The sequence below is a fragment of the Rana temporaria genome, chromosome 4, assembly GCF_905171775.1.
Source record: "Rana temporaria chromosome 4, aRanTem1.1, whole genome shotgun sequence".
In the NCBI taxonomy this organism is placed as follows: domain Eukaryota; kingdom Metazoa; phylum Chordata; class Amphibia; order Anura; family Ranidae; genus Rana; species Rana temporaria.
Window position 1 is genome coordinate 52208705 of NC_053492.1, and position 21817 is coordinate 52230521.

At 43.6% G+C, this 21817-nt stretch overlaps 1 protein-coding gene across 1 annotated transcript in view; it reads right to left on the reverse strand.

The window, feature by feature from the left end:
• Nucleotides 1–21817, reverse strand: part of DRC1 (dynein regulatory complex subunit 1) — an 86356-nt gene that overhangs the window by 49808 nt on the left and 14731 nt on the right. Inside the window, exons 4-8 of the mRNA XM_040348396.1 lie at nucleotides 18028–18140; nucleotides 14498–14681; nucleotides 11892–12029; nucleotides 10555–10641; nucleotides 2521–2643 (exon numbers count right to left, since the gene is read on the reverse strand). Of these exons, the coding sequence (XP_040204330.1) occupies nucleotides 2521–2643; nucleotides 10555–10641; nucleotides 11892–12029; nucleotides 14498–14681; nucleotides 18028–18140 (645 nt within the window). The remainder of the gene's footprint in view (nucleotides 1–2520; nucleotides 2644–10554; nucleotides 10642–11891; nucleotides 12030–14497; nucleotides 14682–18027; nucleotides 18141–21817) is intronic.

Here is a 21817-nt window from a genome sequence, read left to right on the forward strand (position 1 = left end):
GTGGCTCCACCATGCCGTCGAGTGGAACGGCAGAACCATATTCAGTCCCAATCCGGATGTGATCATAGAGTCGGATGCCAGCCGCTTGGGCTGGGGCGCTCGGTGCGGCGTAGCCTCTACAGGAGGGACCTGGTCGCAAGCAGAGACATCCCTCCATATCAATGCACTAGAACTACTGGCAGCTCTGTTTGCTCTCAAGAGCTTCATGCCTCATTCTCCCGCACGCTGTATTCTTTTCCGCATGGACAACGTTGCAGCGGTGCAATATGTCAACCGCCTGGGAGGCACCAGATCGAAAACCTTGGCGTATATCGCGAGGGATTTCTGGCACTTTTGTCTGGCCCACAACATCACTCCTATAGCGGAATACATCCCGGGTATCCTCAACTCCGTGGCCGACTGGAACTCTCGATATCTTCGAGATTCCAGCGATTGGAGACTAGATCGATCAACCTTTCTCCTCTTGCAAGAGCTTTGGGGTCCGCTATCTTTCGATCTATTCGCCTCTCGACTCAACCGTCAACTGCCTCGCTTTTTCAGCTGGAGGCCAGACCCGGAGGCTTACGCAGTGGACGCTCTTCGCCAACCTTGGCCGGAGGGAACACACTACGCTTTTCCCCCCTTTCAAATAATATCCAGACTTCTCCTCCGGATAACCAACCTGGGAGCAACGGTGGTGCTGTTAACACCATGGTGGCCTACCCAACCTTGGTTCCCTCGGTTGCTAGCAATATCGATAGATTTTCCCAGACTTCTTCCCCAACTTCCTCACCTCCTCACCAACCCGACCGGGGATCCTCACCCCCTAGTGCTCGACAACAACCTTCCACTCCTCGCGTGGCTAGTATCGGGATCCCTTCCCCTGATAGAGTGCTTTCAGAGTCGGCTCGGAACCTCCTCGCCATGGCCTGGGCCCCCGGGACTAGATCGGCATATCGATCAGCCTGGAGACGATGGGTTTGTTGGTGTGATCAACGGCAAGTTGATCCCATTCAAGCCCCTGTGTCACTAGTGGTTAACTATCTGGCCGACTCCTTTGATTCCGGCAGCTCCTATAGCTCTATTAATATTTACCGGTCAGCTATTTCAGCATATCATCATCCCGTAGATTCCCTACCCATTGGCAGACACCCTCTGGTGTGTCGGCTTTTGAGAGGCGCAAAATTCCAACGTCCCCCCAGGCCTAGATACCAAGCGACCTGGGATGTTTCCAAGGTGCTGGATATGTTCGCCAGTTGGGGGGACAATTCAGATCTCTCCCTTAAAATGTTATCCATTAAACTAACAGTACTTCTATGCCTCATCTCCGTTAAGAGAGTGTCAGATGTTAGAGCTCTGGACATTGCCAGACGACAATTCTCACCACAGGGAGTTGAATTTTCCATTACACGTAGGACGAAAACCGGCATCACATCGGTTTTCTACCCCTCATTTCCGGATCACCCACTTCTCTGTGTCGTTCGTTGTCTACAGACATACGAATCCCAGACCTCTGCTCTGCGCCCCTCGGGCTCTTCACAGCTCCTTCTGTCCTATGTGAAACCCCATCTACCAGTCTCGTCTGCCTCTTTGGCGCGATGGGTTAGGACCGCCATGGATATGGCGGGGATTGACGTCACCCTCTTCGGGGCCCATTCCACCAGAGGTGCCATGGCCACCAAGGTGATCGTCTCAGGAGGCTCGCTTTACGATTTATTGAAAGCAGCGGACTGGTCCTCGGAGACCACGTTCCGCCAATTTTATTTCAGGCCTAGGGATCACATTTCTAGGTCAGTTCTCTCTTAAGGTTATCATATATTATATCATTGATATGTTGTTACATGAGCTTTGAACTTGCATAAGATATGAGCCTCCTGTCTGATATATAATGGGAGATTTTCCTAGCTTGTGACGGAAAATATTAATTATATGAAGACAGGAGGCGAGTATCTTCCCTCCCTACCCTCCCTATTACGATTGTTTTTTCTCTTCCTCTCAGGTTATTGACGGACAACCTGCGCGTTGCAGACGGAGTATCCAGTTTAAAGGATGACGTAATCCCGTCCATAGGTTGAAACATAGACCTGTTTCGTTTCTTTTCTCCGCTGGGATCGCTCGTTTCCTGGATCCATGTTGGGTCACAGTGGAGGATTTCCTCTTCTTCACAGAAGATTCTGGACGTCGACCGGCCGGTCTAGTTTCCAGGATCACACCTCTACATTTCGTTTGGGACCGTTCTACCCAAGAGAGTGTCGCAGCAAGAAAGAGGAGGAACCACCACAAGCAGCCCCCTTTTATGGAGACCCCGTTGGGGCGTGGTTAGTGACTGTACGGACTGCTGGGGGTGGTAGTTGTTTTAGTTTTTTACACTGAAGATTTTTAGAAACACTTTTCTGCTGTGAGCATTAATAAAAGAAAGATAATGCATAAGATACTCGCCTCCTGTCTTCATATAATTAATATTTTCCGTCACAAGCTAGGAAAATCTCCCATTCTGCATGTGAGTATCGTGTGAACATGGACAGAAAATGTAACACTGACCTGCACATCGGTCTCCAGTTTGATCTTGATAATGTTGTATTCCTCGCCATCCTGCACCCGGAGCTGGTTCAGCTGTTTCTCGCACTCCTCCACCTTCTTCATACGGTTTAACAGATTCTCCATCTGCCATATACAATACACGCAATTAGAGGGCAGCTTATTCATTTACACTGATTCAATCACCGTTCTGATTAACACACTGCTGTACGTTTGTATTAGTCATGTGGGTCTCTGGATTTCCAATTGTTATATTTTAAATAACGCAAACCCTGACTTAGTTCTATATTCTATATTTGCATTCTATATGTTCTCTCCTAAAATTTATTAAAAAAGGCAGAAACAATTTATTTAGATTTTGAGTACAGAATGGTTAGAACCTCTGTCAAATCTTTTTTTTTTTTTTTTGTGTGTCTTTTCTTTCTGTGCTGGAGACAGAACAGGAAGTGAGATGAAATCTCCGGGAAAGTGATGTAAAATCTTCAACGGTTGTCACCAACAGAAGTTTTCCTCTTTATTCGTGTTCTGGTGACAACCTTAAATTCAGTTTTTTCCATCACTTTCTGTCCAACTGACAATAATCACCGGGACAAATATAGGGCGCTGAATCTCCCCAGAGGACAGGGGTTCTAACCCTTCCAAATTATCACATATATCCGAAACAAAAAAAAAAAAAGAAAACCTTTAGATACACTTTAAAACCCAGTAAAGGAGGGCACCACTCATGCCACTATTATTGACTTTATTTAATTTATGTTTTTTTTTTTTAAAGACTAAACACAATAAAAATACATTTTAAGTCCAAATATTGGTGCAATTGTAGTAGTACACTGCACTTTTATGGCTTTCTATACTCAAATCCACCAAGTAAATGTTGCTTAGCCCTGGTTCACACTGGTGCGATTTGACATGCAATCTGACATGTCAAATCAACGGCATTTAAAGAGGTAGTAAACCCCACCCCCCAAAAAATGGGGGGAAAAAACCTGCAAGAGAAAGGCATAATGAGCTTGTATGTATAGCATACTAGCTCATTATGTGACACTTACCTGATATCGAAGCCCTCAAAGTCCTCCTCGTTCACCGACGCCATGTCCCCTCGCAGATACTTCCTGTTTTCGCAGCTCTGGCGCTGTGATTGGCCGGAGCAGCGATGACGTCACTCCCGCGCATGCGTGCGGGAATACTGCATTAACCCTGGTTATGCCATTAAGAAAAAATAGACTTTCAGTGCGCCTGCGCCGTTGTCTACTCTATAAGTCTAAAGGAGAATGAAGATTCGTAGTCCAAGGACCCCGGCTGTGGAATGATCAAAAAAGAAAAGACAGAGTGCGCCAATCTGAGTGCAGTAAGCCCAAATTTAATAGCTGGAGTGAAATAAATATACATATACAAAATGCCTACTCACAAACAAGAAGTAGATGGTAGGCAAAGAGACCAGAATGGGGAGATGTAGGCGATCAGCAAATGGATATGTGCCTGGAGTCCTGCAGTAGTCTTGGCTGGCGGGCATCCAGAGTGTAAGCTGTAGCAGATTGATGGAGATCGGTGTCAGGGAACAGGAACACCGGAGAGCCACAGAGGATGCGGCGTGCGCTTCACCGTGGAGCGCAGCGTGCCGTCGTCACGCCGGAAGTGACGTGCAGGTCCGTGCCGGCCAATAGGATTACGCGTTTCACAGCGTCAGCTGTTTCATCAGATCCATGCTGTCCATAGGGGACAGACGTATAAAAAAGGAAAGGAAGTGCTGTGATAGGCTGGCGGCAAGCATCAATTTAACAACATTGACTAGAATGACAGAGATGGCAAACGTATAAGCACTGGAACAGCGCAATATACAATGCAACTAAAATATATTATTAATATGTAAAACAAACATTATGGGATATTATACAGCTCACATAGAAACGAAATGTTAGAAACCAGGTAATGAAAAAGGGGAATTATAGATAAATGAACATGATAACATAAATATATAATATATATATCTAGGAAATGTATATAAAAAGGAAAGAAGAAATCAAAACATATATACATATATGTAAAAAAAATAATAATAATAAAAATTAGTTATTATACATATATATAAAAAAAAGGGGGGGGGGAAGGGAAAAAAACATGTAATATCCATAAAAATCATCATTACCAGTATTTTAAATGTTTTAAAATCCCTCACATTACGAAAAATAATAATAAAATATTACAAAAAATAGTAATAGATTGTTTAAAAGATTAATTATATTAAAAATTATTATTATATAAAAAATATAAAATATATATATATATATATATATATATATATATATATATATATATATATGCGCATAATATATATATAATATGCACACATATATATTATTATATTCGGACTTATCAAAGGGATAGAAAATGTATATATATATATACATATGTACATATATGCATCCATGAAAAATACACATATACATGTACACACATATCACCATACATATACATATGTAGTATGAACACATGCACATATATAGTAATGGTATGGCCCACGCAAATGCAAACAAATACAAGACTGGTCATATAAGAATGTATATATGCACGTACTCTCCAACAGAACTACTCCTAATATAGCGAAAATAAAAAAGAAAGAACAATAGGGCACATAATTGATAAAAATATATGTGTGTGCGCAGAGGGTCTCAAAAAGACGCAAAAGACATCAGATGACATTATTAGTGTCAATTTCTTCATTTAAGCCATACGGCGACATAGTGTTGAGAGAATAGATCCAATAGGTCTCCTGTTTACATAAACGTTGGAATCTTTCTACTGCTGTAGGGGTTTCAGGAATTGCTTCAATAACCCAAACTTGCAGTAGGGATGTATCGCAGTGATGATGGGAAGCGAAATGGCGTGCTACACTATATTTGGGATTAGCTCCTTGAACATCCCGCCTATGTTCACCAAATCTTGTGCGAAGAGGCCTGATAGTACGGCCAATATATAACAGGCCGCAAGGACAAGAGATACAGTAGATGACATAGGTGGTCGAACAATTGTAAAAAGAATTCAATGTATAAGTCTTGTTATTAACTATAAAGTTCTTCTTGCCATGCGGAACATTAACACAGGCCAGACATTTAGATTTTTTACATTGGTACATCCCAATCAAGGGGATAAGAGTTAATTGTTTGAGTCTTACTAATTTAGAATTATCTGTGGGTTTGATTTTACTGGGCGCAATCTTGCCTTTTATATTGGGTGCTCTACGATAAGCAAATTTAGGTAAAGGGGTAATGGAAGAAGATAAGTGGGGGTCCTGAGTTAAAATAGACCAATGTTTTACAAAAATCTTCTCCATTTTTTTGTGTTTGGCATGATATTGGGTAATGAAACGAGTGATTGGTGCTGTATTGGTTTTTTGAGGTGGAGGTGGAGGGTCACTCAAATATAAATCACAAGCATTTTTTACAAGATTAGGGGGATATCCCTTAGAAATAAATTTATCTTTGAGGTTAGAGCTCAATTCATTGTAATCTTCAGGTCTGGTACAGTTTCTTTTAAGTCGATGGAACTGACTTTTGGGAACATTATTAATCCATTTAGGGTGGTGACAACTGGAATAGTGGAGATATGAGTTAACTGCTGTTGGTTTGGTGAAATTCTTCGCACTGATAATCTCATTATTATGAAAAAGCTCTAGGTCTAAAAAACATAATGAGTCCGGGTCACTTACTGAGGTGAAACTGAGGCCGAAAGAATTATCATTGCAGTAAGCTACAAAATCGCTGATACTAGTAATGGGCCCATCCCATATTATGATGATATCGTCTATGTAGCGGCCATGTTCCGCATGGCAAGAAGAACTTTATAGTTAATAACAAGACTTATACATTGAATTCTTTTTACAATTGTTCGACCACCTATGTCATCTACTGTATCTCTTGTCCTTGCGGCCTGTTATATATTGGCCGTACTATCAGGCCTCTTCGCACAAGATTTGGTGAACATAGGCGGGCTGTTCAAGGAGCTAATCCCAAATATAGTGTAGCACGCCATTTCGCTTCCCATCATCACTGCGATACATCCCTACTGCAAGTTTGGGTTATTGAAGCAATTCCTGAAACCCCTACAGCAGTAGAAAGATTCCAACGTTTATGTAAACAGGAGACCTATTGGATCTATTCTCTCAACACTATGTCGCCGTATGGCTTGAATGAAGAAATTGACACTAATAATGTCATCTGATGTCTTTTGCGTCTTTTTGAGACCCTCTGCGCACACACATATATTTTTATCAATTATGTGCCCTATTGTTCTTCCTTTTTTTATTGTCGCTATATTAGGAGTAGTTCTGTTGGAGAGTACGTGCATATATACATTCTTATATGACCAGTCTTGTATTTGTTTGCATTTGCGTGGGCCATACCATTACTATATATGTACATGTGTTCATACTACATATGTATATGTATGGTGATATGTGTGTACATGTATATGTGTATTTTTCATGGATGCATATATGTACATATGTATATATATATACATTTTCTATCCCTTTGATAAGTCCGAATATAATAATATATATGTGTGCATATTATATATATATTATGCATATATATATATATATATATATATATATATATATATATATATATATATATATATATATATATATATATATATATATATATATATATATATTTTATATTTTTTATATAATAATAATTTTTAATATAATTAATCTTTTAAACAATCTATTACTATTTTTTGTAATATTTTATTATTATTTTTCGTAATGTGAGGGATTTTAAAACATTTAAAATACTGGTAATGATGATTTTTATGGATATTACATATTTTTTTCCCTCCCCCCCCCCCCTTTTTTTATATATATGTATAATAACTAATTTTTATTATTATTATTTTTTTTACATATATGTATATATGTTTTGATTTCTTCTTTCCTTTTTATATACATTTCCTAGATATATATATTATATATTTATGTTATCATGTTCATTTATCTATAATTCCCCTTTTTCATTACCTGGTTTCTAACATTTCGTTTCTATGTGAGCTGTATAATATCCCATAATGTTTGTTTTACATATTAATAATATATTTTAGTTGCATTGTATATTGCGCTGTTCCAGTGCTTATACGTTTGCCATCTCTGTCATTCTAGTCAATGTTGTTAAATTGATGCTTGCCGCCAGCCTATCACAGCACTTCCTTTCCTTTTTAATACGTCTGTCCCCTATGGACAGCATGGATCTGATGAAACAGCTGACGCTGTGAAACGCGTAATCCTATTGGCCGGCACGGACCTGCACGTCACTTCCGGCGCGACGACGGCACGCTGCGCTCCACGGTGAAGCGCACGCCGCATCCTCTGTGGCTCTCCGGTGTTCCTGTTCCCTGACACCGATCTCCATCAATCTGCTACAGCTTACACTCTGGATGCCCGCCAGCCAGGACTACTGCAGGACTCCAGGCACATATCCATTTGCTGATCGCCTACATCTCCCCATTCTGGTCTCTTTGCCTACCATCTACTTCTTGTTTGTGAGTAGGCATTTTGTATATGTATATTTATTTCACTCCAGCTATTAAATTTGGGCTTACTGCACTCAGATTGGCGCACTCTGTCTTTTCTTTTTTGATCGTTTCTTTTTTGATCGTTTCAGAGCAATGCTTCTGCTTTAAGGTGCTGCCGCTAAGTGTTCCCCACAGCCACTTGTACCACATTCTATTGATCCAGGACTTTCATGGACACTTTTATTATTGGACTCTAGTATTAGAATTGTATATACCTCAGTTTATTCACTGGTTGCTCTGCTGGATCGTGCGCCACATATCCGTTTTTTTTTTCCCGGCTGTGGAATGCGCTACCAACTAACATCCGAATGGAAGAAAATCATCGGGCCTTCAGAAAAAAACTCAAGACCCACCTCTTCTGAAGGATAAGGAAGAAAATGGATACCAAGCACATTGAGGCGATTCAGTTCGCATTTGTAGCACTATACAAGTTATTCACTCACTCACTCATGCATGCGCTGTAGACATTGGTGCCTGTAATTAGTGTAAATATCTCCTAAACCCCCTCCTCTCCCCCTCCCTCTCTGCAACCTTTTGGGACACGTCACAGGACCCAGAAGATTGCCTGGCCATTGAGGAGGTGCAGCGTGACTTGCGCATGCACAGTGCACACCTGGCTGTGAAGTCGCAAGCTGTCAGAGCCGGGTGCTCACACTTGCAATGCCGGCGCTGGGGAGAAAAGAGAGGATTTGGGCGACTGCATCTCTGGATCATGGGACAGGTGAGTGTGTTTATTAAGAGTCAGCAGCTGCACTTTTTGTAACTGCTGGCTTTTAATAAACCCAAAAATGTCTGGAACTCCATTTTTTTTATCTGAAAGCGTAGACTCTCCATACAGTGCTGTCCAAAAGTATTTGCCCCCTTCCTGATTTAAATGCATATTTGTTACACTTAAATAATTCAGATCATAAAACAAATTTTAATATTATGCATAGGTATCCCGAGTAAATACAAAATGCAGTTTTTAAATGATGATTTTATTTATTAAGGGGAAAAAAAGCTTGCCTGACCCTATGTAAAAAAGTGATTGCCTGCCTTAATCATGAATGAACTGTGATTAACACATTTTTGGGAAAACTGAGTTAAATTTATATGCAGAGTACATCATGAAAAATGCCAGGATCTATGAATCACAAGCTGGAATTAAGATCACAGGGGAAAATATCAACAACCTGGGATATGCAGACAATACCACATTAATGGCAGAGAGTTAAGAAGAACTAAAGAGTCTATCAATGAAGGTGAAAGAGGAGAGCGCAAAAGCTGGCCTGAAATTGAACATTAAGAAAACTAACATCATGGTAACTCCTTGGGGAAATAGAAGGAGAAGAAACAGTGATGGGTTTTGTCTTCCTAGGCTCCAAGACGTTGACTGTAGCCATTTGTCTTCCTAGGCTCCAAGACGTTGACTGTAGCCATTAAATTAAGAGACACTTGCTTCTTGGGAGGAAAGCAATGTCAAACCTAGACAACATTATACAAAGCAGAGACATCACCCTACCGACAAAGTGCCGTATAGTCAAAGCTATGGCATTCCCAGTAGTACACTATGGCTGTGAAAGTTGTACCATAAGGAAGGCTGAACGCCGAAGAATTGATGCTTTTGAACTATGGTGTTGGAGAAGACTATTGAAAGTCCCTTGGACGGCAAGAAGATCAAACCAGTCAATCCTGAAGGAAATCAACCCTGAATATTCATTGGAAGGACAGATCCTGAAGCTGAAACTCAAATACTTTGGCCAACTAATGCAAAGAGAGAACTCATTGGAAAAGACCCTGATGCTTGGAAACATGGAAGGAAAAAGGAAAAGAGGACGACAGAAAACAAGATGGATAGATAGCATCATCAAAACAATGAACATGAAGTTAAGCAAGCCCTGGGAGGCAGTGGAGAACAGAAAAGCCTGGCACGTCATGGTCCATGAGGTCATAAAGAGTCGGACACGACTAAACAATTGAATAACAAGAACAAGAGTCTCAGGAGCCACTGTCCAACAACTGCTTGCAGGGAGACACGGGAGAGAGGCTTGATGTCATGGGCTTTGGGTTTGTGTGTGCGTGTCAATACATGTAGAATTGAGCGGTTGGCATGTAGTTCTTCGTCAGGAGAAAGCACATATGGTAGTTTCTTTCAGGAAAGCACACAGAACACTTGGTAACTTGTGTTCAGTAGGGATTAGCATAGGTGTGTTTGGATCCTAGTCAGATCCTCCCTGAGTGAGCTGGTCAAAAGCTGTCATCTGTACTGTGCCAATCATCTCCAGCCTAGGCATTTCTGGGCCTGTAGCCAGTTGTACAGAAGTAATGTGTATATGCATGACTGCAGGGTGGGGAATGCCTCAGACTAGGATCTGAAAACGTCGGAGCTCATCTCTAGTCTGCAACCCTATTTTTTTTTTATCAAGTGGGTTTAATAACACTTTATATTTTTTAAATGCTTACTAAATATGGAAATTCAGCCATTACCTCCTTGTCCTGGCGATTCTGCATGCCCTGTTCCCACCTCTTTCGATCCTTGTCTAACAACTCTCTTCGTTCTTGTTCAAATGATTTCTACAAGACATGGAAATTGAGATTTAGTGTACAGGTTAGGATGGGGAATGAAACAGTTGGGGTTATTTATCAAAGTGGTACAATGCCAATGAGCTATGGGTGGCAGTTATTTAAGAGTTCAGCCTAAAATTATATTTTAAGAGTTACACCACAATAATGCTGAAATCATTCAGGTTGTCTAAAACTGGCCAAACGCATATGCCGCGTACACACGACCCTTTTTTATGTCATGGAAAAAAAACTAAGTTTTTCTCGTCATGAAAAACGGTCGTGTGTATGTGGCATAAGAGATTTTTAGAACAAATGTTCGAATTTCTCAGTGCAAATTCTACTGCATTCGATGACTTAAAAAATGTAATTCAAAAATGTGTTTGCTTCTAACATTCACATTTGGAATAAATGTAATTTCCCAAATAAAAACCACATAGAGTTAGAAAATCATTCATTGATGAATATCTTCCATCCTGTTTCCTCCTTACTATGGTTGAAAATGAAGCTCGGTTTGACCCCAGTAAAAATGTAACAATTGAATGAACCCTTCTCAAAATTCTAAAATTCTTAAATTCTACAGTCAAGTTAAAGGCCAAGTGAATTTTTTAACCTATAAACAATACATGCACATGTTTTGGCAGGTATAAAATGTCCATTTATGAGTTTTTTTCTCAGGAGCCTGTAGAGGACTGCACCTTCGATGAGCAGATCACAGGTGCAATGTCAGGCTTCTGCAGACACTGCCTGCAGATTTCTTCCCATACCTGTGTACAGGCTTTCTGTTTCAAAGCTGGATGAATTGTCAATGAACTACGAAAATGCTCATCAGCACCCTCACAGTTTATTGAGAACTACTTTATTGGATAGATTGATAGCAGCGCAGCCATTGGCTCCCGCTGCGGTCAATCAAATCCAATGAAGCGGCTGCCAGGGGTCGGGGCCGAGTCATACAATCGGCGGCTATGGGCGCCGATTGTATGACACGGGAGCACGCCCGCAAGGTAACCTCCTCGGGAGAGAGCTTCCCAGAGGGGGTTTACTCTTGCAGGAAAGAGCCGCGAGAGCCGCCATGGGACCCCAGCAGAGGAGGATCGGGGCCACTCTGTGCAAAACGAACTGCCCAGTGGAGGCAAGTATGACATGTTTGTTATTTTTTTATTTTTTTAAAGTGAACCTTTAGTGTCACTTTAAGTTTGATACAAGCATCGGCAAATGAAATATTAATTTACTAATAGAGATAAGGAAAAGTTAGGCTGTACCTCAATAAGCAGGAGTTCTTCCCGATGGGTCTTGATGAGGTTTTTCACCTGGTTCTCCATTCTCTCGATCAGCAGGTCAATGTCTTCGGCCTGTTTTTTTAGATCTTTCACATACTGGTCATCTTTCCTCTTCAGCTCCTAAAAAAGTTCAGGAGTCCATATACAAATACTTAAACTTCTTGGATCCAATCGTTGAACAAACAGGTCATTAGAATCCTCACCTCAGTGCCGCCCGAGTGTAGGCACAGACCTTTCAAAAGAACCGCGGTTCTCTTGAAAGGCAAGAACGCTGTGACGTCATCGCCTATGACGAGCATGCGCTCCTCACATTCGATGCTGTCGCCGCCATCTTGCTTCACCCTACCTATGCCGTGGAAGCTACCGCGCTTGCGTCTAAGTCATTTCGAGCATGCGCGGGTTTCCACGGCGACAGGTAAGTATACACACTCTTGGGTTTCTAGTCAGGAAGCAGGCAGAAAAAAATCTCAACGAGAAAATAGAGAGCAGGATCTCTATTTTTTTCGTCGAGATTCTGGCCAGATTTCCAGACGAGAAACCTGAAAGCCTCGTACACACGCTCGGTTTACTCTGCCAGCAAGTTTCTTGCTGGTTCTTGCAGAGAAAACCGAGCGTGTGTACGAGGCTTGACACAATGTTTTTGTTTTAGCTCTCTTTAGCTTGTTCTCACCTCATTTTCCTACTATGTTTTTCTAAAATCCGAATGTTGCTCTGGAAAAATGAATATCAATAAAAAATAAAACTGCTATTTTAATACATCCAGGGGTAACAAACAACTCTGAAAATAGAAGGTCTGACTTTTATTTCCCTGCACTCGGAGAGCTATAATCACAGGCCCATGTCAGTAGGACGAATATATGTCTCCAATCCAGGATCATAAACAAAGAGTATCAAGGATCCTCTAGATGTGCATTCTGCTTTGTACATTGCTTGACTGGACTTGCATTTGTGGATGGGCATTGCTTAGCTACACCTTTGCAAGGTCTGCCTGCCTTGTTCAGTTTGTGCTCTGTTTCTCCAGTGATTACATGAGTGCACTACAGTATAATAATCCCCCATTATGGCTCTTGGCATTGAAGACATTGGAGTGGGTTTATTAAAGAGGAAGTAAACTCCCCTGGTGTGTTTGTACCTATAGGCAAGGCTATAATAAGGCCTATAGACAGTGGCGGTGCGTCCATAGAGGGCGCAGGAGCGCCGCCCCCTTCTCCTGCACCGCTCTATTACCAATAGATAGATTCATGCATTGCATGAATCTATCTATTGTCGCCGCTGCCACCCCCTATTCATGTGCCCGGCCCCTTGTCGGGCGCCGGGCATATGAATTACAGCAGCGGGTGTGTTTTGGAAGTGCCTGTGGGCTCTAATAGGCTTCCAAAATGGTAAGCAGCGGGCTCACTGCTGTGCGTTCGCTGATTACTCAGTGGTGTGCTAAGGAAGCGAATACATCGCGTCCCTAACACTGACTCGCCTCTCAGCCAATCAGGTGCACCGGGTTTGGTTACCTGTCACCTAATTGGCTGAAGTGACAGGCGCTGTGTTTGGACGTCTATCAGGCGTCCAATCACAGCGTCACTGTCATAGCAGAAGACGGAAGAGGACGGGAGAAGACAGAGGACTCAGAGGACAGCGCCGTGGCCCGAGACAGGTAAGTGCCGGGCAATGGGGAGGCACACTGACAGAATTTGATGGGGCAAACTGGCAGCACACTGGCAGCATTTGATGTGGCAAACTGGCAGCAAACTGGCAGAATTTGATGGGGAAAACTGGCAGAATTTGATGGGGCAAACTGGCAGGATTTGATGGGGCAAACTGGCAGCACACTGACAGAATTTGATGTGGCAAACTGGCAGCACACTGGCAGAATTTGATGGGGCAAACTGGCAGCACACTGACAAAATTTGATGTGGCAAACTGGCAGAACACTGGCAGCATTTGATGGGGCAAACTGGCAGCACACTGGCAAAATTTGATGGGGCAAACTGGCAGCACACTGACAGAATTTGATGTGGCAAACTGGCAGCACACTGGCAGAACTTGATGGGGCAAACTGGCAGCACACTGGCAGAATTTGATGGGGCAAACTGGCAGCACACTGGCAGTATTTGATAGGGCAAACTGGCAGCACACTGGCGGCATTTGATGGGGCAAACTGGCAGCACACTGGCAGAATTTGATGGGGCAAACTGGCAGCACACTGGCAGAATTTGATGGGGCAAACTGGCAGAATTTGATGGGGCAAACTGGCAGCACACTGGCGGCATTTGATGGGGCAAACTGGCAGCACACTGGTGGCAGTTGATGGGGCACACTGGCAGTAATTGAGGGGCCCACACTGGCAGCAATTGGTTACAGTAGCTGCATTTGATGGCACAGTGGAGGCAATTTATGGGCACAGTGGCTGCGTTTGATGTTTTTTTTTCAGTTTGTTTGCACCCCCACAAAAAATGTTGAGCACCAGCCGCCACTGCCTATTAGATGATATTTAATATAAAGATACACACCCGTCTTTCAAAGAAGTTGTGTAAACTATTGCAGTGTCCTGGTAATTGTGTAGAAAACATAATCCAAATGTCAGTTGTGCCCACCTGCTGTAGCTCCCCGATCAGCTTGTTCTTGGCCTCAATCAGCTGCGCACATTGTTCTTGCTGAGAGTTCAGTAGAGACCAGAGCTCCTGGGGAATCTGCTTCTCCCGACTCAGCAGCCACTTCTTGGTGATCGTCTGAAACTTCTCATAACCGCTCTTGGCTTCATTATCTATCTTCTCGACCCTGGAGGAGAAACACAGAGGACACATCAATCCTACAATCCAGTTGCAAGCCACAGAAAACCTGCCTGGACTTGAATCTACAGAAAAGATCCGGATTATCATTGTAGTAACAACAGAGTACTATCTACTTACAAATCATTCATAAGCCCCATACACACGATCAAACTGACCGCATGTACGCTCCATCGGACAAACTTTTTCGGTTTTCATCGGACAAATGTTCGCTCTGCAAACGGACAAACTTTTCGGCAGCAAAAAGTCCTACGGTGCAAAATCCTATCGTGTGTACAGAAGTCCATCGGACTTTAGTCCAAAGTACAAACACGCATGCTCAGAACCAATGTTAAAATCAACCAACAATAGCATAAGTTGACCAAAGGGTGGTAGTAAAAAGCAGAAAAAAGACCAGAATAACCACGTGATTTGGTGAAAGTTGGCTGAAAAAGTCCTGCCATGTGTATGCATACCAAGCTCACGGCCAACGCCCTTCAAACAGAAATACACAGAAAAGTTTGTTTGAAGTCCGACGGTGTGTATGAGGCTTTACTGACATTGCGAAAAAGCGAATTCTGCACTGCCAGTATGCATAGTTACTGAGTTGGTAAGGTATAACGTACTCTAAGCTGGTGCAAAGATCTCCCCGTCATTTGCAGTGAAGTGAGCAGGCACCTATGCATCATTCAGTGGTGTAGAAGTATCATCAGAGAAAAGAAGGAACTCCGCTCACCGACCCAGTGCACGAATATGTGAATGAGTGTGGCCTCAGCCAGTGCTGCTCCAGCCACGCTCTCTGACATGTTTCACCCCGTACATTGGGGCTTGGTCATAATCCCTGGTGTCCGGTGCGAAAGATGTCAAAGGGCGTGGCTGGAGCGGTACTGGCTGAGGCCACACTCATTCACAAATTCATGCACTGGGTCAGTAAGTGGTTTTCTTTCCTTTCTTTGATGATGCATAGTTGGTAAGGCTGAATAAAGACACCAGTCTATCCAGTTAAAATCTGTGTGTGTGGGTGTCAATGGCATTACCAATTACCATATCCTTGTACATTCTGTTTGCTAAGAAACATGGCTAATAGACTTATTATTTTATCTACACTCTCTACTGGCACCACCAACTGTGGAAGGGGGTTCTGCATCCTTACCACTTATACAATAAACAACCCCTTAGACAGTTTAAGCTTAAACCAGTCTCATCCAACTTCATTGTATAGCCATATGTCTTCTTTAGAGACCTTGGATTGAATAGTTTCCTCCCAATGCTAGAGTACCCATTTAGAGATTTGTATATTACAAACATATTCCCTCCTAAAGCGGAGTTCCGCCAAAAAAAATATTAAAAGTCAGTAGCGACAAATACTGCAGCTGCTGACTTTGAATATATGGACAATTACCTGTTCTGGGCGCCCGCGATGTCTGCACCCGGAGCTGATCTGTCTTTCGGCTCTCGGGTGGAGGCACCATCATCTTCGGTAAGGCAAATAGGAAGCGAAGCCTTGCGGCTTCACTTCCTGGTTCCCCACTGCACACGCGCGAGTGGCGCTGCGTGTTCCCACTGGTCCTTGCTGTCTTCTGGGACCTGTGTGTCTCCCAAAAGACAGCGGGGGGGACGGAGTAGGTCCTGGACGTGGCATAAGTCACTGCCGTGATCTATGCCCGGAAGTGGGAGCAAATACCTGGATTCCACAGGGGGAGCAAATACCAATCTCAAGTTTCCAGGCAGAAAGAACAGTATATATAATATAAAAGTGCAGGCAGGGCACTGGACAAAGAACTAGGGACAAAAGGGATGTGAAATTATTTATTATGAATTTTGTAATGTTTGAATTTGCCGCTGGGCTCCACCCCCGTGCATCGCAACGCTTGCAGGGAATGGAGCCCGGCACAGAGGCATCAGGCGGAGGACACAGCCCGTAGACACAGCGGGGGGACATTGCAGGATCCTGGGGACAAGTTAAGTAACCCTTGTGGCTTGGGGTTACCGCTAATGGTACTGAAATGTAACCCCGAGCCATACTCTGGATTACCGCCAGGGAGGTTAAACCCTGCTTAAATTTGAAACACATCTTCCAAAGACAGTTATGCTGACTAGTTCCGTGCCTTCAGGAAAAAACTTAAGACCCACCTCTTCTGAAGGATCAGGACGACACTGCATGCAAAGCGCCTTGAGGCGATTTAGTTCGCATTTGTAGCGCTATACAAGTGTAGCGCCTGTGTACATTTTCGTACAGGTGCTATATTAAATTTAGTGGGGGAATGAGAGAGTTATGTTGCTCTCATTCATTGATTTGTTAAATTTGGCTGTCGCCAGTTCTGGATTGTCCTGTGGGTAAGTCTGTATTCCAGAGATGCAGTTTCATCTCTGGATGGCAGGTGGCGCCAGAGGGGTCCAGGCGGAGCTGCTTCTTCCCAGCAGCCAATTAGAGGAGTTTTCCCTTGCAAGGCATGCTGGGGAGGGGTATTTATGTGGCGGAGGCCGTTGTTCGGGGTTCTTCGCGGGTTCCTGGTTCCAGGTGCGGCACCCACCTTTAGGGTGTGCGCACATCACGGGCCCCACCACTATGGCCTACCAGGCCTCATAGCCCGGAGCAACTGATGCTGCCAGGGGACCCCAGTCACTTACTGGGTTCCCATTTCTATTGAGAAGATCCCAAGCTGGGTGATGTTCGGTGGGGGATCGGTCTGAGGAGAACCCGGAGGCAGGTGATCCAATAGAGCTTGAACGAACCATCGGGGATCTGGGTGACCGGACACGGACAGCCTGCATTCAGACTGTCAGTCGGTGACCCCAAAAAGACATACTGGGAGGATTTGCTCTACCATTTAAACTTTCAAGCACTAGGCCTGTGGCAGAGGTCTCATCTTAACATCCTAATTTAATTAGAGCCAAATCGGTGGCAGAGACTTGTTCCTCCCCAGAAGTTCTAAGTAGCACTCTGGCTGCCAGGCCTGTGAGAGAGGTCTGTCCAGGGGCACTTTACCCACTCCGGCTGGAGTGGCAACGAGACAAATACAATTATAGAAGGCAGGACTGCTTTCTTTATCCATAGCCTGATTCTGCAAAGTTATTTTTCCTTCACCAACCTATCCTGTCTACCTCAAGTTGACATGTTGGTTGTGTTTGACCAGGAAATAAAGCATTGAAAACGTCAACCAACGGTCTGGACATTCTATTACTGCTCTCATCACCATCGTCACCCCTAGACACAACACAGAGGTAACTTAAATACGCCGATCCCAAATCTAAGCAGCGGCTCCTCCGGGGGTAGCGCTACACAAGTTACTCACTCACTCACTTATAAGTACCTTATATAAATAAATGAATAAATAAATTAACTCATCATATACCTCAATCTCTTCAGCTCTTCCTCTGTGGCCCGCCGCTGGGTTTCTCTGGCATCTGCAGCAATCTGTATATTTGTCACCAGCTGGGTACCGTCATTCACCAGTTTACCAAGCCTCTGTGGTAAAAAGACAATTGGCATAGCTTTAACTTTCCATTTAACTTGACATTGACACTCCTTACTCTTTGATGCCACCACCAAGTAGAAGGAGCTGTACAATTATAAGAAAGAATAAACTGTAGAAGCTAGACCCAAAGACGACAAGCAGGGGGCAAAAGACTAGTCACCGGTATTTTCTGTTGGCTAGCTGCAGATGATTTTTCCCCATTACTGAGTTACACCACCCTTCACTTGCTCTGCACTGTACCTCTCTGTGGAGGTATCCAATTTGGTGGAGGCAGGTCCTTCTTTCCTAATGTCAGAGCTGCTCCCTCTGATAAATGGAGATCTGGCTGGCTGGAGGGTAATGTTCAGGAAGGAGCAGGGGAAGTAGAAAAAGCACAAAGCCATTGAATTAAAAGTATTCTTTTACAGAAAAATAAAAAATCATACTCAACTAAATGGCTGCAGCACCGAACAAAGCTGCAGCCACCCCCTGCCCGACTCTACCCCAAGAACTGAGCGTTCAAACAGCAATTCTCCCCCTCATCTCTGAGAAGAGAGTGGTGACTGTCAGTCCCTCTGCTCTCTGGGCTGTGGAGGGGATGGGAGCTTCTGGCTCAGTTTCCCAGGGGCTCACTGAGAGGCTGAGCCAGTTGCTGGCCTAGGCTTCTGGGTGGATCCTGACTGTAAAGTTGGGATCTTTTACGAGCCTGGACAGGCTGAGTAACTTCAGTCAACAGCAGACTTTAGGCCGCTGTTGGCTAAAAAGGCGGAATGAACTGCACCCCTGTGATTCATTGGAGACATACAGCCAAAAGAGCTTTGGCTATATTGTAGCAGCAGAAAAGCTCTATGAATTCTGGAAAACCAGTAATGGACTCGGGACAGTAGACATGCAGGAAAACAAACTACCATATTTTCCGGCGTATAAGACGACTTTCTGGATGCAAAAAAATGCATCCAAAGTCGGGGGTCGTCTTATACGCCGGGTACGGTCTCCGTGCTGCGAGCGTCAATGATTTAAAAGACGCTCCTTCTCTTCAGAGTGTTCTGTGATAGGCGGAACACAAATCTTCCCAGCAGCGCCTCTGTTCTGTGTTCCTCCTATCACAGATGCCTTCTCATCCTCGGACGAGATGAGAAAACGTCCGTGATAGGCGGAACACAGAACAGAGGCGCTCCTGGGAAAATTTGTGTTCCGCCTATCACAGAACACTCTGAAGAGAAGAAGCGTCTTTTAAATCATTGACGCGCGCAGCACGGAGACTGTCACCGCCTGTCTATTCACACAAAAAAGTGAGTGATTGCACTGTCTGTTTGCGGTGATTGCACTGGGGGGCAAGTGATGGCACAGAGAGGGGCAAGTGATGGTACAGTGAGGGGCAAGTGATGGCACAGAGATGAGCAAGTGATGGTACAGAGAGGAGCAAGTGATGGCACAGTGAGGGGCAAGTGATGGCACAGAGAGGGGCAAGTGATGGTACAGTGAGGGGCAAGTGATGGCACAGTGAGGGGCAAGTGATGGCACAGTGAGGGGCAAGTGATGGCACAGTGGGGGCATGTAATGGCACAGTGAGGAATGTAATGTAATGGCACAGTGAGATTTGAAAAAGCCTGTTTCTGTCAGCGGTTCTGGCTACCCCTCAGCTTCCAGAAAGACTAGTAAGAAGGGGGTAGTCTTATACAGCGAGTATATCCCAAAACCAAAATTTTTCCTGGAAAATTAGGGGGTCGTCTTATACGCCCAGTCGTCTTATATGCCGGAAAATACGGTAATTATTTTGCTAGCCAAAGTCACTCAACTCTCTGCTCACGCCAAGGAGCCAAGTGCAAGCTTATGATCAATTACAGTTCCTAAAGCATTTTGTAAACCTCTAAAGAGCTTGTTAGTGCATAACACCTACAGTCTGTTATCTTCCTAATTTATCAGCCACTAATAGGGTCACTTTGTATCCTGAAGATAGGGGGAGTTGGATGCAAGCGTTTTGGAATTTCTGAACTATTTTCTAATCACACTCACATGTATAACATTTTACTCAGAACTTTTTACAAGCAGGAACATTACATCAGAAGAAACCATTTTGTTCAAATTTCAGCTATTTTAGCTCACTGCCACAATAAATCCTTTAACCGTTTGCGGACCAGCCACCGCAGTTATACTGTGGCAGGTTGGCTCCGCTGGGCAAACCGTCGTAGATGTACGTCGGTCGCTTTAAGCGGGCTAGCAGGCACGCGCGTGTGCCCGCTGTATCGCGGGAGTGCCCATGCTCGTGACCAGCGGTCACGATGACCACCAGCCAGGAGCCATCTTTGGGCACGAGAGGCAGAACAGGGACGTGTGTGTAAACACACACATCTCTGTTTTGTGAGCTGAGGAAATGCAGATCGTGAGTTCCTAATATCTAGGAACCACGATCTATCATTTCCTCTACGTCAGTCCCACCCCCCCTTCAGTTAGAACATATACTAGGGAACACAATTAACCCATTGATCGCCCCCTAGTGTTAACCTCTTCCCTGCCAGTGTCATTTATACAGTAATCAGTGGCTATTTATAGCACTAATCGCTGTTTAAATGACAATGGTCCCAAAAATGTTTCAAAAGTGTCCGATGTGTCCGCCATAATGTCGCAGTCCCGATAAAAAATTGCAGATCGCGGCCATTGCTAGTAAAAAAAAAAAATAATAATAAAAATGCTATAGATCTATTCCCTATTTTGTAGATGCTATAACTTTTGTGCAAACCAATCCATATATCTTGATTTTTATTACCAAAACTGAGAAAAAAATTGCTTTTTTTATTTTTATTTTTATTGAGGCTTATAGCAAAAAGTATAAAATATTGTGTTTTTTTCAAAATTGTCACTCTTTTTTTGTTTGTAGCGCAAAAAATAAAATAAAAATCTCAGAGACGATCAAATACCACCAAAAGAAAGCTCTATTTAAATGGCCCTTTCATTGGGCACCCAAATCTTCTGGGGCTGAAGTGGTTAATGAAGCAAAAACAGGAAGATCCTTGCACTGCAGTTGTTCAAGTACAGCTTACACTCCAGCAAGGAGAACATTAAGCAGCACAGAAGTGGCATTACCAAATCTCACTCCAAATCTCCTGAGACTAGCAGTCAGAAGCAGCAGTGCCTTAGATGATTGCACACTGCAGATATACAGTCATAAGGTTGAAAACACAGGAGTGCCTAGGCACGGGAATTGCACTGTTATTTTTTAGGAGGCAAAAGGTAAAGCTTTCAGGGCACTACTTAGGCATAATGAACATTTCTAGAAAAAAAATAGCTTTTGAGTTTAGGAACAATTGATGGTACATAGTTAAATAGCTGGTAAGTTTGAAAAAAGACAACAGTCCATCCAGTTCAACCTGTGTAGGTGTGTAGAATTGTTTCCCCATATCCCCTTATACTGTGTTTGCTAAGATGCACGTCCAAGAGTCTTTTAAAACTATCCATACTTCCTGCCGACACCACAGATTGTAAAAGAGAGTTCCACATCCTTACCGCCCTGACAGTGAAAACCCCCTACGCAGCTTAAAGGGGTTGTAAACCTACGTGTTTTCTTACCTTAAATGCCTGAGCCCCGAATTTCCGTGGGTGCGTCCCCGCCGCCCTTCTCTCCACGGAGTGCCAGCATTGATTGGATAGATTGATAGGTGCAGCCATTGGCTCCTGCTGCTGTCAATAA